Raw genomic sequence first — 14,262 nt, forward strand, 5'->3', positions numbered from 1 at the left:
GCTATTTAATTAAAATTATTTTATTTTTAAAATATCTTTCAAATTAAAAATATCATTTTGCATTTTTTCATCTTAAGTGGATTTGAACAAGTATTTTATATTTTATATTCGAAAGGAGAATATATTCAATCAGCCATTTGTCAAAAGCCTCTGTCGAAATGGATTGACCGTATACTTTATCCGAAATTCCGTAGCCGATATTTGAAAACAATTCTCTCCTATTGAAACATATGGTGATAGAATTTCTAAGGCTTGACTTACCTTTCAACTTGAAGTGAGTGTCTTAAGCGATGCATCCATCATTGCGTTTGAATCCATCATCATTGCGTATTTCCAGTGACCGTGAGTAAAGAGCGTGTGATTGTGATAAGTAAACAGTGTTTACGATACCTTTTTAATAGCGACTGTTACTTATTATGGATCCAGCGATAATTTTCAAAACTAGAGTTCTCATTTCATTGATATAGCAGCTGTTCGTAAAATAGAATATTTGTTTACCATTTTCATTCGCAACAGAATATAACATAAACATGCAGTTGCTTACCCGAAAAAATAATGCACGTACAAAACAAAAGTACATGTAACCGGGTATATCTCAATTATTAGAAAAATATGAGTATTTACACTATGCGTGTCATTTCACATTATGTAATTCATTTTAAATACTAATGTTAAATTTTTAATTTCAGATGGAATTAAAAGCATTTTCATTTGTCCAATAGAATAACATTTTGAGAAGAATTTTCTATGAGTCATGAAATGCTGCGCGTTGTGACTATAATGTCGCAAAATTCATACAAGAGAACAGTAGCCATGATCGGCAATGTTTGGTGAAAACGGTGTAACGAAAACTCAGTGCAACGTGCTGCCCGATCAAAATTCATATTTTATGTACCCGAAAGCTTATTTAGGATCAAGTTCTAAATTCTAACAAACACGTATTACTAATACCAGTAATACTTTTTTTACGCATAAGTTCAGCTTTTTATAAAATTGTTGCTCACTGTAAATTGAATTCTTGAAAACGATCGATGCAGATTTTCAGTACCACAAATAAGCATCCGGGGGCATAGGTTGATAATTCATTGAAACAGATAAAATAACAACGAACGTTGTATGTACAACCTATGGGTGATGGATTAATGAAAAATTAACTACGAATATGCATTATGTAATAGCATTACGATTATCAGATATTAGAAGTAAATTCTATACATGACATTCTTAGATAAGTATACCTTCAGTTTCCCCAAGGTGTAAATTACAACAAAATATTTTGAAGCAAGAAATGCGGATTCTGACTAGGAACTGTAGTTCAAACTAAATTCACTTTCTGCCAGCATAGAAATTTTCCCAAAACTGCATTCGCTCTTCGTGAAAACCACTTTTAACCTGAATTCCAGGATCGCTATCATTACCGATCTGAAGATATTTTTCGTCTGATGAGAATGGTTCCCAAATCGCGTTGTCATTGAGAGCTGCAGTAGTCGGCAACCTGAGAATGTGTTGTATAGTCAAATATAGTCGATACACAAGCGGTTGTGACGTGATGTCTTTTATCTATTCATAGCCTGATACTCACCCGTTGATAGCAAACGATGTCCATAGCTCCACCATAGCGTCGACCACTTTCAAATCAGTCTCAGTAAATTCAGAGCCTGGTGGCGCAAACATTTCCTTTGGTCCAGGAAGGAGGTAAATCAGCTCGTCTCCGTGCGCCGCGCCCCAATTCTCCGTGTTACCACCACTAAACTTATAGCTATAGCTGAAAGTGCCTCGGTAGTCAAAAGTGCAAAGGTATGCGGGACTCTTGTAAGCAGGATTGTTTACATATTGTTTGACTTCTTTGTGAATAGGGTAGATGAACGTGCCATCGGTGATGATGCGAGTCACATTGAGCATTAGCTGAAAGCAACATCAATCACAACTTAATTGATAGACCTTGAACTTCTATCGTCAGTTGTTCCAGTTCTCACCAATTTTCTGTCTGCAGTTAGATCGTTCAAGTAGCGAGACTTTAGAGCAGCAGTTTGGGCATCGACATCAGCTGACCAAACGTCATATCTCAAGATGTTGATTAAGTGAGAGTCAACGTTGTCTAAAAATTGCTGGAACAGGTCTGGCCTATTAAAGTACACTGAAATAAAGCAAAAACACCAGTTTTAGAAAGTTTCAATCGCTAAGAAGAAAATGTCCACTGATAAAAATTCTTGAAATATCCAGGGTCTTCTGTGTAACCTGAGATCTGTGTGTGATATAGACGTGAGGGCGGTTCTTATTCGTGGCTGGAAAGAATTTTTTATCATTCGCCCCCCAGATCGCCTCCAAATATTTCAAAAACAATGGCCTAATTGTTTTAGATTTTCATCTCAGCTCTAATCACTATCTGTCCATATGTGGGCAGATTTACCCCATTCAAAATACACGTGTTTCGGCCACCTTCTTTGTACACCTTCTCAATCTGACTTTTGGTCATTTTTAGTTTCTTTCAGTCACTTTTAAGTAGATTGAGAGGGTGTGCGGTTCGTCTAGATTACCTGGTATGGTGACGTGAATTTTTTGTCAGATAATAGCGTCAATGCCCATTAAAAACTCTCGATCATAAATTTTCTTTAACATTATTAATCTTACAATAAAACATTTACTGTGAATATGACCAAAACACGTGTATTTTAAATAGGGGAATCCACCCCTTCACAGGCAGGTGTTGAAGTTCGAACAAATATTTGAAAAAATTAGTGAATTGTTTTTGAATTGTTTGGAGCCGATTTGTGGGGTTAATGATAAAAATATCGTTCAAGACCTGAATAAGGATCGCCTTGAGAGACAACCATAGAAATTATTGTAGCTTCACGTTGTTCCGCCCATACTTGCCTGCACTCATAACAATTCCTTCTTCCTCAGTTACAAGGGTCACCCACGGTAAATCATGCTTTTTTCCATTGGCAATGATATTCTCTGGTCTATCCGTAATCAATGCACCTTCTACGTTAGGTTCTACAACGGGAGCCCACGCAAGATATCCGGCCGCTTTCATTTCTTTCAATATCACCTCTGTATCGTACAAATATGATGCATTGAAAGTCTTCAGGCAATTAACAAGGGTGGTTGACGTGTCGGTTGGACAACCAAGGTATTCGCCCAACTTAGTTGCTCGTCTCGCGGCCGCTGAATATGGTTCAGGCGCATGAGGCGAGCTTCCCGGCGCACTGTGTGTCATGTATTGGTGGAAGAGCCCTGTAAAGAATGTGCGTCTATTCGTCAAGCCAAAATCCCACCTATTTAATGTCTATTTAGTGAAAACAAATAAACAAATTCAATGCCATTATGGATTTTTCTCACAATTAAAATACACCATAGGTATATTTTGATACAACCAAGCAACTCTGCTCACCTTTGGTTAAAGGAGATACAGTTAAAAGGTGAACGCTAACGGAGCCTGAACTTCCACCGAAGATAGTCACTTTATTTGGATCACCACCGAAATACTTGATGTTTCGTTGGGTCCATCTCAAAGCTTCAACTATATCTTTGAGCAAATTATTTCCCGGCGATACTTCGTCGCCGGTACTCAAAAATCCGAGTATTCCGTAACGATAGCTAGGAACTACGAGAACCACGTCCTTATTAAGAAGAAATTGTGGACTCCATCGCTCAGGATTTCTCGTTCCAAACCTGAATTGTCCACCATAGATGAAGACCATCACTGGCAGTAACGTAGCATTTTGGCTACTAGAGAGCTATGCGGTAGAAATGGTAAAAAGGAATTATTTGCTTTTTCATTTGAGAATTCATTAATGTAATCCGACCGTAGACCGTGATTCTGAATAATCACCGTGCACCCGTCTTATTCAATTATTCATGTTATGAATTAATATAAGAAATGATAGCAAAGCAAATAGGTGCACCAACAATAAACTATAAACTATGTATCATAAAGAGACAACACTTGTTTTTTGCACTTCATTCACTGATTTCTTCTATACGTCTATCGCAATGTTGCAGGCTGACAGCATAAACATGCATTTCTGAACCCACGTCCAAACTTGAGTATATTGCGCGCAAAAATGCTCTAGTCTGTACGCAGCCTAAGGAGTTAGGTACAGCGAGGAGATACCAAGATCGATGGACGAAAACTTCATGACTTCGATTTTTGGTAATGTTGCACAGCAGTCTGACTCATTGTAAGCAAAAAAGAAATTGATATCAGAAGTTTGAGAGCGTGAGAGTATTTTCCGTTTAGATTTAAATTTTTAATTTTTCTAGCGATACCGAACCAAAATGTTCATGAACAGATTCAAATGATTAAGGATCTGTTTAATTCTCGAGATCAACTTTCACGATGTAACCACAGAAATTTTTATCCAATAAGAAATACTAAAAATATGCCATATTTTATGTCCAGTTGTGTGAAAATTGGTATATTGCGTTGCAAGTGCGGAAAGTGGGCGATTTATATATTTTTATTTATGTAAGATATCACCCGCACATTTGACACATGCTATATTCTTCAGACACCAGTGAATGCAAGTTTGGTTTGTGAAGCAATGACGGTACCACTGACGTAAGAAAAGTCCATCAACTGCATGGTAGAGTACGAATCAAAACAAAGCCGAATAATAAAACTAATTCTTCATTTCCCGAATAAGTTTGACAGTACTCGAATCCTATGTAAAATTAACAGAGCTGTACTTGTTTACTCATCGATCAGACGATAGTGTAAACACTATGGTGTTCCAATACTGAAATCAAGTCAATTTCAATATGTTTGTACTTTCGATTGAAATTTTTTTAATCTCCTGGTACGGCTAGTACTCAACATAAAGAGTTTGAAATGAATTATATTTATTTATAAAATAAATAAATAAAACCACTGCTTTTTCAAGATATCCAAATATATTCAACACGATTGCGTTATACCTGCGGCGTATAGACATTGAGATAGAGGCAGTCCTCATCCCCCATCATCTCGTATTCGCGTTGAATACATGCATTGCGAACATGGCCAGCATCCAGAGTTCCGTTCCAAGGACCCGCTGGTACAGCTTGTTTAAACCTGGATTGGAATGCAACTAGGGATTAATGTTTACTTATGTTTATAACGATTAAACTCTTAATGACAGGTGGTTCTCAGATCAACTTAAGGCTGGAGAATTCCGCTGATTGTTTGACGTACATTCTGAATATATTATTCGCTCGGGTATATTCAATTGTGTATTTCAGTGCCAGGAATTGCGATCAATGCAGATCAAGTCAAAGAACATCCGTCGAGAGCTATTACTGGCTGAATCCATTTCAAATCATGCAGGTCAGCGGAGGTCATATTCCATAATTGCTCGTAACTGAAGTATGTTCTTCCTCGCTCAAAATAAGCTGATACGTATGTTCTGTCATCAACCAAATAAATTTCCACGCCCGGTAACAACTTTTCAAGACTATAAGGTAAACATTGGTTTGTCTGACATTTAACGTAGAATTTCCAAAATGTGACCGCCAATTTCGGAATTTGGAGCTTTGCTAAAAATTCTTTGCTTGGGATACGTAAAATCTCCCACTCTGTCAATTCAGATATCAAAATCTAAAAAATTTGCAAAATTGCCAAAAATATAGCGATTTGAAGAAAAAAAAAGTTCTTTTTTTTTTTAAATTTAGTATGTTTCGTTAGGGAGTATACACTATATACCCTATGAACGGCAATATCGATTTATTATTATTTTTCGAGATATTGATTTTTGTAATTATTTTCATTTGGCGGCTGTATTTACGTGATTAGATACGCTCTTGAGTAGTATTAGGAATAAGAAGGCCTCCTCCATTGAATATAATTCAATTCTTCATTACTCTGCAGATGCAAATTCCTTAAATTATACGTTAAATATTATAAAAAACCCATATTTACCTTAAAATCTTAAAAAATCGTTATTACACGTGAAAAATTTATTTGGGTAATAATAAAATATACGTGTCCGCTTATTTTGGACAAAGAAGAAACTTCAGTTACGAGTAATTATTGAATATGATCTCCGCTGGCCTGCATAATTTCAGATGGATTCAGCCTACTGTTGGTCTACCGAACTCCAAAAACAATTGAGATGTGTAAAACCAAAGTACCCAAACGTGGGCAGAACGATGGTTGAGCAGGTATGGATGCTTGATTTCTTATCTGGTAATACATTGTCTTAATAAGAGAAAAAATTCTTATCGATAAAAATTTATGCTATGGTAAGGTCACGAACAAAAATTAAGAACTACCATATACGTCCTCCGATTATTTTATTTTTTTTTTTAATGCATCGTATGAGCACGAATGAGGAAAAAATGCTCACCGCATTGAAAACTCGTGTTGATGCAAATTACTTGTACATATGTGTATCCGTGGAATACATCATAAACTAAAACTCGACCAATCAATCGCATCATCATCATGAATACCAGTTTCAGTTTTCTACCTACACCGTATATTATCGTGTGTAAAAAGTATAAATAAGTTGTTCACTGCATACATATTAAACTCCGCCTGTACGGCTATAGATAACTTATCACTTCGAATTACTTCTACGAACCTAAGATCTCCAACCGGTGGCTCAGCAAACGGGATTCCCATGAAGGCAGAGAATCTTCTGCCAAGGTGTGTGCCCATATATATACCTCTGAGTCTTCCTTGAGGTATCGTCGTTTCCGGACGCGTCCAATCCTCGCAAGCGGGAATCACCCCATTTTTTGTTGGAGTATTACCACAGTTCGTCAGACAAGTGCTGAGTAAAAGAGCCTCTAACAGGTAGGCGGTTGCATTATAACTGCACGAGAGCGAGGCTATCGTACCTACGGCCATGATTACTGTTTGCCACTGAGTGACGGTCGCTAAAGAGCCCAGCCTGAGTTATTTTATCTTGCGAGAAGAAAATATGTCTCGTCACGATTAAATACAATATAGTATAGTAACAAGGCCTTGAACGAAATCCCCAATGTGATTCCAAGATACGCGCACGAGAACCCACCTTTGTACAATTGGTCGAATCAAAATAGATAGTACCCGTCTTATCCCTAAAACGATATAGACCCGTGCAAATTTGCGCCAGCAAAAATTTCAACACGTTGTCATTTCTCTTGGAATTACTTTTGAAAGTTTTTCCTGCGTATACACCACGCATTTATACATATGTTTATTTGCCTCCGAGTTGCCAAGTGAGCCACTTGAGATGTTTTACAATTCGCACTAGTGTACCGTTTGAGGGTTTAAATCTATGGTAAATTTAGATCTCTTAATTTATAATGTAGGCTATAGTATCTCGGTATATGCAGATAATTGCTATTCAGAATAATTAAAATGTACAATACTGGAAGTTCAGAGATTCAAAGGTTGACAGTCACTGAATTACTGAAAGCGTGGGGCCAATCATTAGGATCGTATTATGTGTGCCAGTGGTCATATTTCGAAATTTCAATTTTTTGAATCAGACCGCCAATTACCGATAGTTAATATTTATTAGAAATAATTTTTTCCAAAAGTAGCTACTTGCAAAATTACGGTAACTATATATGGGGCATTTTACGTGTAATCGATCTGACCGAAAACACTGACTCTCTCAGATCTGGTTAATGATTTATGAAATCTCCCTAAGTTGTCAAGAAAATGGGTAATTTACGATTAATTTTTACTGATCTGCAAAATAGTCAGCTAATGAAGTAAACGTACGACAGACGATTGCTACATGTTCTGACACAACATAGTCATTGCGATTGGTGACTCAAAGCGGTTCAAGTGACCTCAACCGATATCAGTATCATGTAAACATTGGATTGCACAGTACCACTGATTCACGTAACCGGCTTGTGTTTGACTGAATTTAAATAACGAAAATATGTTGCACTGCTGACCCATATCACAGGTGAAGATTCTGACGTGTGAGTCTTGTACTAAACCCAGGCCACTTGGAACGATCACTTGCATGGCTAGATCTTAATATTTTTCGAATATTTCATTATTCTTCTAAGCATTGCTATTTTTGCAATAAAGGAGGTGCCTAGCGATCCGAACGAGAGACTGTTCGATACATTCTCGCAAAAACGCGAAAGAATCAGTAACCAGAGTATCGAAAATTGTAGTAGTTGACGGATATTTGGTAAGCAAAAAAGTTCGAAGAACGGTGTTTTGACATGATTTAACAATATGAACTATTGTTTGAATACTTTTACGACAAAAATATTCAAAATATTAACATTAGAACGTCCGGGCGTGATTTCTGAAGAACTTCGATTTACTGGGATTTGGCATATTTCCGTGAGATTGGATACACATGGCGATTAATTCACCAGTTGGATTCACACCCTTTTTTTACGTTACACCGACACGGCCGTTGATAAATTGATAATTAGTATTTCTTATCACAGATCGAAAATGTGGGAAAACAGGTTTACGTACTACATGGATTACAGTATAACGCTTCGTGATACGCAAACTACATTAATAAACATTTCCCTACAAGGTCGTCATGTTCTGCACTTCTATCTGCGGGGCGAAGAATTCAGTACATGACATTGGCACTGAATCTAATCTGAACAATTATCTACTAGTACAGCCGACACTTAGTCGAACAAACTTGAAATTGTGTTCACGCTCACGTGCTAATATTGAGATTTTGAATTATTTTCTTTGAATAGAGACGTACAAACAATAATTTGCATCGTTGAATTATGCCGAAATCACTGTTTCTCAAGTGTTCTTCTTGTTTGCCGGAAACCCATCAAATCTTATAATTTTCGATACAACGGGTTACTGATATTGTCACATATTTTGGAGATTATTTCCAACAATTTCTCGTCTAGATTTCTTGGTACCTTATTTATTTGAAACAAGTCTCAATTGTGAAAACAATGAAGACATGTTCCAAAAATATTGAGCTTTCGCGAAGTTGATCTTCGTAACACATAGTATTTTTGAAAAAAATCAGCAACCTTTTCACTTCGTTATTTCACAGAGCTGATTTGAGGCGCGTCAGCCCCCCTTAATATTGCACCCATTCTCCTTATGCCTGCACTTAGTAATTTGCTATGGTATTAATCGTGTCACCCAATGCTAACAGTACTCACCACCATCCGCGTAAGAGAACAGCATCGAGTGTTATACGTCGAATTTTCTGACTGACTGGCTGTGCACTGCCGGCACTAACTGACGGAAATCCGCTTGGCATCAGTCTTCCAGATTTTCGACAAAGAGCGCGCTGTGAATTTGACTAATCGTTTCATTATTTTAATAATCTAAATACGTTTAAGCTTATTTCAGATCAAATTCAAAAATTTAACAAACATGTATTACTGACATGGTAATACTTTTTTCCGGACACAAATTCCAAAACTTTTTATAAAATCGTTGCTCACTATAGTTGAAAACGATCGAAGCATACTTTCAATGCTACAAATAGACATCCCAGGGCACAGGTTGATATTACTCAATGAAACACTGACAATGATACCGAACGTTATATATACGACATGGGGGTGGTAGATCAATAAAAAATCTACTGCTAATACGCATTATGTGACAATATTATCATTATCAGGTATTCAAACTAAATTCTGTACATTGCGTTCTAAGATAGGCATCAAACATTTATTCCTACATCCCCTTCACTTTCCCCGACGGGTAAGTCACAACAAACTATTTTGAAACAAAGAATACGAATTCTGATGAGGGGCCGCAGTTCGAACTGAATCTACTTTGTAGCAGCGAAGAAATTGTCCCAAAACTGCATTCGCTCTTCGTGAAAACCACTTTTAAGCTGAATTCCAGGATCGCTGCCGTTACCGATCTGAAGATATTTTTCGTCTGATGAAAATGGTTCCCAAATCGCGTTGTCATTGAGAGCTGCAGTAGTCGGCAACCTGAGAATGTGTTGTATAGTCAAATATAGTTGATACACTACGTGACGTGACTAGGGTTGTGACGTGGTGTCTTTTATCAAGTCGTGGCCTGATACTCACCCATTGGTAGCAAACGATGTCCATAGCTCCACCACAGCGTCGATCACTTTTATGTCAGTCTCAGTGTACTCAGAGCCCGGTGGCCCAAACGTTTCCCGTGGTCCAGGAATGAGGTAAAGCAGCTCGTCTCCGTGCGCCGCGCCCCAATTCTCCGTGTTACCATTACTGAGCGGATAGCTATGGCTGAAAGTGCCTCGGTAGTCAAAAGTGCAAAGGTATGCGGGACTCTTGTAAGCAGAGTTGTTCGCACGTTGTTTGACCTCGTTGTAATTAAAGTATGTAAACTCGTAATCGGTTATGATGTCAGTCAAATTGTGTAGTAGCTGAAAGCAACATCAATCATACCTTAACTGATAAAATTTGAACTTTGATCGTCAGTTGTTCCAGTTCTCACCAATTTTCTGTCTGCAGTTAGATCGTTCAAGTAACGAGACTTCAGAGCAGCAGTTTGGGCATCTACATCGGCTGACCAAACGTCGTGTCTCAAGACGCTGATTAGGTAAGAGTCAATGTTGTCTAAAACTTGCTGGAACAAGTCCGGCCTATCATAGTACACTGAAATGAAGAACAAGGCAAGTTTAAAAAAAATTATTCGCCAAGAAAAAATGACTACCGATAAATTTTCTTCTAATATGCAGAGCCTGGTATGTTACCTGACATCTCTGTGCGATATAGACACCTATAGGAATATTCGTTACTTCACGTTGATCCACCCATACTTGCCTGCAGTTACAACAATTCCTTCTTCCTTAGTTACAAGGGCCACCCACGGCAAATCATGCTGTTCTCCATTGGCAATGATATTCGCTGGAGTATCCGTAAAAAGTGCACCTTCTACGTCAGGTTCGACTACAGGATACCAAACAGTAGGCCTGGCCGTCCTTACATCCCTCAACAGCACGTCTGTTTCGTACAAATACGACCCATTGAAAGTCCTGAGACAGTTAACAAGGGTGGTTGACGTGTTGGTTGGACAACCAAGGTATTCGCCCAACTTCATGGCACGCGTGGCGGCCACCGTATACGGTTCAGGAACAGGAGGATAGAGTTGTGGTGTACTGTGTGTCATGAATTGGTGAAAGAGTCCTGAAAAAAGTGTGCTGTTATTCGTCAAGTTGAAATGCCGAGTATTTAATATCTATTTAGTGAAAACTAATTCAATGCCATTGTTGAACTCTCTTACAATTAAAAGTATCAGCTTCGCTGTAGTAACAATAACTCGGGCACATTCACCACCGGAAGATAATCATTAAATACCAGAGGTATATTTAAATACAACTAAGCAACTCTGCTCACCTTTTGTTAAAGGAGATAAGGTTAAAAGGCGAACGCAGGCGGCGCCTGAACTTCCACCGAAGAGCGTTACTTTATTTGGATCACCACCGAAATACTTGATGTTTCGTTGGGTCCATCTCAAAGCTTCAGCTATATCTTTAAGTAAATTATTCCCCGGCGATACTTCGTCGCCGGTACTCAAAAATCCGAGTATCCCGAAACGATGGTTAGGAACTACGAGAACCACGTCCTTATTAAGAAGAAATCCTGGACTCCATCGGTCAGGAGTACTCCTTCCAAACTTGAATTGTCCACCATAGACGAAGACCATCACTGGCAGTAACGTAGCATTTTGGCTACTAGGGAGCTTTGCGATAGAAATGGTAAAAAAGTAATTACTCGCTTTTTCATTTTAGAATTCATTAATGTAATCCGACCGTAGACCGTGATTCTGAATAATCACCGTGTACCCGTCTCATTCAATTCTTCATGTTATGAATTAAGAAATGATAGCAAAGTAAATAGGTGCACCAAGAATGAAGTAGAAACTATGTATCATGCCGAGAGAACACTTGTTTTTTGCACTTCATCTACTGACTTCTTCTATACGTCTATCGCAATGTTGCAGGCTGACAGCATAAACATGCATTTCTGGACCCACGTCCAAACTTGAGTATATTGCACGCAAAAATGCTCTAGTCTGTACGCAGCCTAAGGAGCTGGGAACAGCGAGGAGAAACCAAGATCGATGGACGAAAACTGCATGACTTCGATTATTGGTAATGTTCTACAACAGTTTGATTCATTACGTGCAAACAAGGAGATCATATCAGAGATTCGAACTGCGTAGAAAATTTCCCAATGAGATCTAAAGTTTCAGTTTCTGTAGCGTTGTCCGAACCAAAATATTTGAAGTACGATAAAGAGCTGGAGGTATCATTGAAAAAATTCAAACGATTACGGATCTGTTTATTTCTGAAAATCAACCTCCACGATGTAATCAGAGAAATTTCTTATTTAATCTAAAGCACTAAAAATATGCTGTATTTCGTGCCCAGCTGTGTGACAATTAGTATATTGCGTTGCTAGAGCGGAAAGTGGGCGATTTCTGATGAATAAGCGTGCGCTGTAATCACACGAATCAGATATCGCCACTGATGTAAATGAAATTGCCCATCCGCGCGTCCGACACACGCTATAATCTTCAAACATCTGTGAGCGAAAGTTTGATTTCTGAAGCAATGAAGGTGCCACTGACATGAAACAAGTCTACCAACAAATGGGTGGGTACGAATCAAAACAAAGCTGAACAGTTAAATCGATTCTACATTGCCTCAATTTGATTGGCAGTATTGAAATCGTATGTAAAATGAACAGTTAAACTTGTGTGCTGTTGGATCAGACGATAGCCTAAACTGGTGTTTCACTACTGAAAACAGATGAATCTCAAAATGTTTGTACTTTCAATTGAAAATCCTTGAATCTCTTGATACGACTAGTACAGTTCTCGAGATAGAAAATTTGAAACGATGATGGTAAAACTATAACTTCTTCCAGGTATCAAAATATAGTCAACACGATTGCGATATACCTGCGGCGTATAGACATTGAGATAGAGGCAGTCCTCATCCCCTATGAGCTTTTTCTCGTTCTGAATACATGCGTTAGGCATGCGGCTGGCATCTAGAGTCCCGTTCCAAGGACCCGGCGGTACGGCTTGTTTAAACCTGGATTGGTATAATGGAAGAAATTAATGTTTCCGTATTTTTGGGACGATTAAACTCCCAATGATAGGTGATTCTTCGGCCAGCATGTGGCTAGATAATTCCGCCAATTCTTCGCCGTAGATTTTGAACATGTTATTCTGTCGAGTACATTCAATTATGTATTTTAGTGTTACGAGTTGTGATCAATGCAGATCGATCCAAAGAAAATCTGTCGAGAGCTGATATTACCGATGGTTTAGCGGACTCTCAAAGCAATCGAGATGTGTAAAAGCAAAGTACGTAAATCTAGGCAAAACAATGTGGTTTCAGTACGTATCTACGGATCCTTGATTGTTTATTTGGTTGGTCAATATCTTCTTACTGAGAAAAAAAATCTTATCAATAAAGTGAGGTCTTTTTACCCTCCCGAGCTCATACCATGCATTTTGAACAGCAAAAAAATGCACGGTATGAGCTCGGGAGGGTGAGAAGTCCTCACTGCATTATCAACTCGTGTTGATGTATATTAACTGCTTGTATCTTCGGATGATACGAACCAAAGTTTGCCCAATCAATTACATTATTATCACAAGTACCGGTATCAGTTTACTATGGATACCGTATATTACTACTGTAAGTAATAGCGTGGTTCCTAACGTGCCAGACTTCGGAAGGGGAGGACTTGAGTTCAAATTTCCAGCTTGTCGGTGAGGTCCTGAGCGATAGCTCGCAGAAATTGTAACACAGCTAACGTCGTTCAGGCTCCGAATCGGCGAGTCGAGGTTTGAACTCAGTCCGGGTGTCCGGGCAACGTTTTCTGTACCACCTATGCAGCAATAGATGACTTGTAACTCTGAATTACTCCTACAAACCTGAGATCTCCAATCGGTGGCTCGGCAAACGGAACTCCAATGAAGGCAGAGAATTTTCTGCCAATGTGTGTGACCATATTTATACCTCTGAGTCTTCCTTGAGGTATCGTCGTTTCCGGACGCATCCAATCCTCGCCAGCAGGAATGTCCCCATTTTCAATTGGAATAACACCAAAGATTGTCAGGAAAGCGATTAGCAAAAGAGCCACCAGCACACACGCGGCTGCTATACAACAGCACGAGCGCGAGCCAACTTTACATACAAACATGATCACTTGCTGTCACTAAGTGATGCTCGCCAAAGAGACCAGCCTGAGTTATTTTATCTTGCGAGAAGAAAAGATGTCTTTTCATAATTAGAGACAATGTAGTTTGGTAACAACGCCTTGAGTTTAATTCGCAAAAAAATCTCAATTTATAATGCGGAC

The 14,262-nt window shown here is 38.5% G+C and overlaps 2 protein-coding genes across 2 annotated transcripts; both read right to left on the minus strand.

The window, feature by feature from the left end:
• Nucleotides 1–1,165: 1,165 nt before the first annotated feature.
• LOC124179171 (esterase E4-like) lies at nt 1,166–9,134 on the minus strand. The gene is made up of 8 exons (XM_046563355.1): nt 9,091–9,134; nt 6,564–6,861; nt 4,921–5,056; nt 3,395–3,740; nt 2,875–3,237; nt 1,977–2,137; nt 1,583–1,905; nt 1,166–1,495 (listed from the first exon to the last, which is right to left on the minus strand). Exons 1-8 carry the CDS (start codon nt 9,113–9,115, stop codon nt 1,327–1,329), a joined length of 1,821 nt encoding a protein of 606 aa, XP_046419311.1. The 5' UTR covers nt 9,116–9,134; the 3' UTR covers nt 1,166–1,326.
• A 403-nt stretch (nt 9,135–9,537) lies between these two features.
• Nucleotides 9,538–14,209, minus strand: LOC124179175 (esterase FE4-like). Its single transcript, XM_046563360.1, has 7 exons — nt 13,835–14,209; nt 12,848–12,983; nt 11,278–11,623; nt 10,705–11,067; nt 10,376–10,536; nt 9,982–10,304; nt 9,538–9,882 (listed from the first exon to the last, which is right to left on the minus strand). The coding sequence occupies exons 1-7, from the start codon at nt 14,101–14,103 to the stop codon at nt 9,714–9,716; spliced, it is 1,767 nt and encodes a 588-aa protein (XP_046419316.1). The 5' UTR covers nt 14,104–14,209; the 3' UTR covers nt 9,538–9,713.
• Between the last annotated feature and the right edge of the window lie 53 nt (nt 14,210–14,262).

The sequence above is a fragment of the Neodiprion fabricii genome, chromosome 3 (genome assembly GCF_021155785.1).
Source record: "Neodiprion fabricii isolate iyNeoFabr1 chromosome 3, iyNeoFabr1.1, whole genome shotgun sequence".
In the NCBI taxonomy this organism is placed as follows: Eukaryota; Metazoa; Arthropoda; class Insecta; order Hymenoptera; family Diprionidae; genus Neodiprion; species Neodiprion fabricii.

Excerpts from the sequence above, each read along its gene's own strand:
- LOC124179175 (XM_046563360.1), bottom strand. The coding sequence starts at position 14,103 with ATGTTTGTATGTAAAGTTGGCTCGCGCTCGTGCTGTTGTATAGCAGCC. Across the intron at positions 12,984-13,834 it reads CCACCGATTGGAGATCTCAG|GTTTAAACAAGCCGTACCGC; the intron begins GTTTGTAGGAGT and ends ATACCAATCCAG. Across the intron at positions 11,624-12,847 it reads TCAATGTCTATACGCCGCAG|CTCCCTAGTAGCCAAAATGC; the intron begins GTATATCGCAAT and ends TCTATCGCAAAG.
- LOC124179171 (XM_046563355.1), bottom strand. The coding sequence starts at position 9,115 with ATGCTGTTCTCTTACGCGGATGGTG. Across the intron at positions 5,057-6,563 it reads CCACCGGTTGGAGATCTTAG|GTTTAAACAAGCTGTACCAG; the intron begins GTTCGTAGAAGT and ends ATTCCAATCCAG. Across the intron at positions 1,496-1,582 it reads ACATCGTTTGCTATCAACGG|GTTGCCGACTACTGCAGCTC; the intron begins GTGAGTATCAGG and ends ACACATTCTCAG.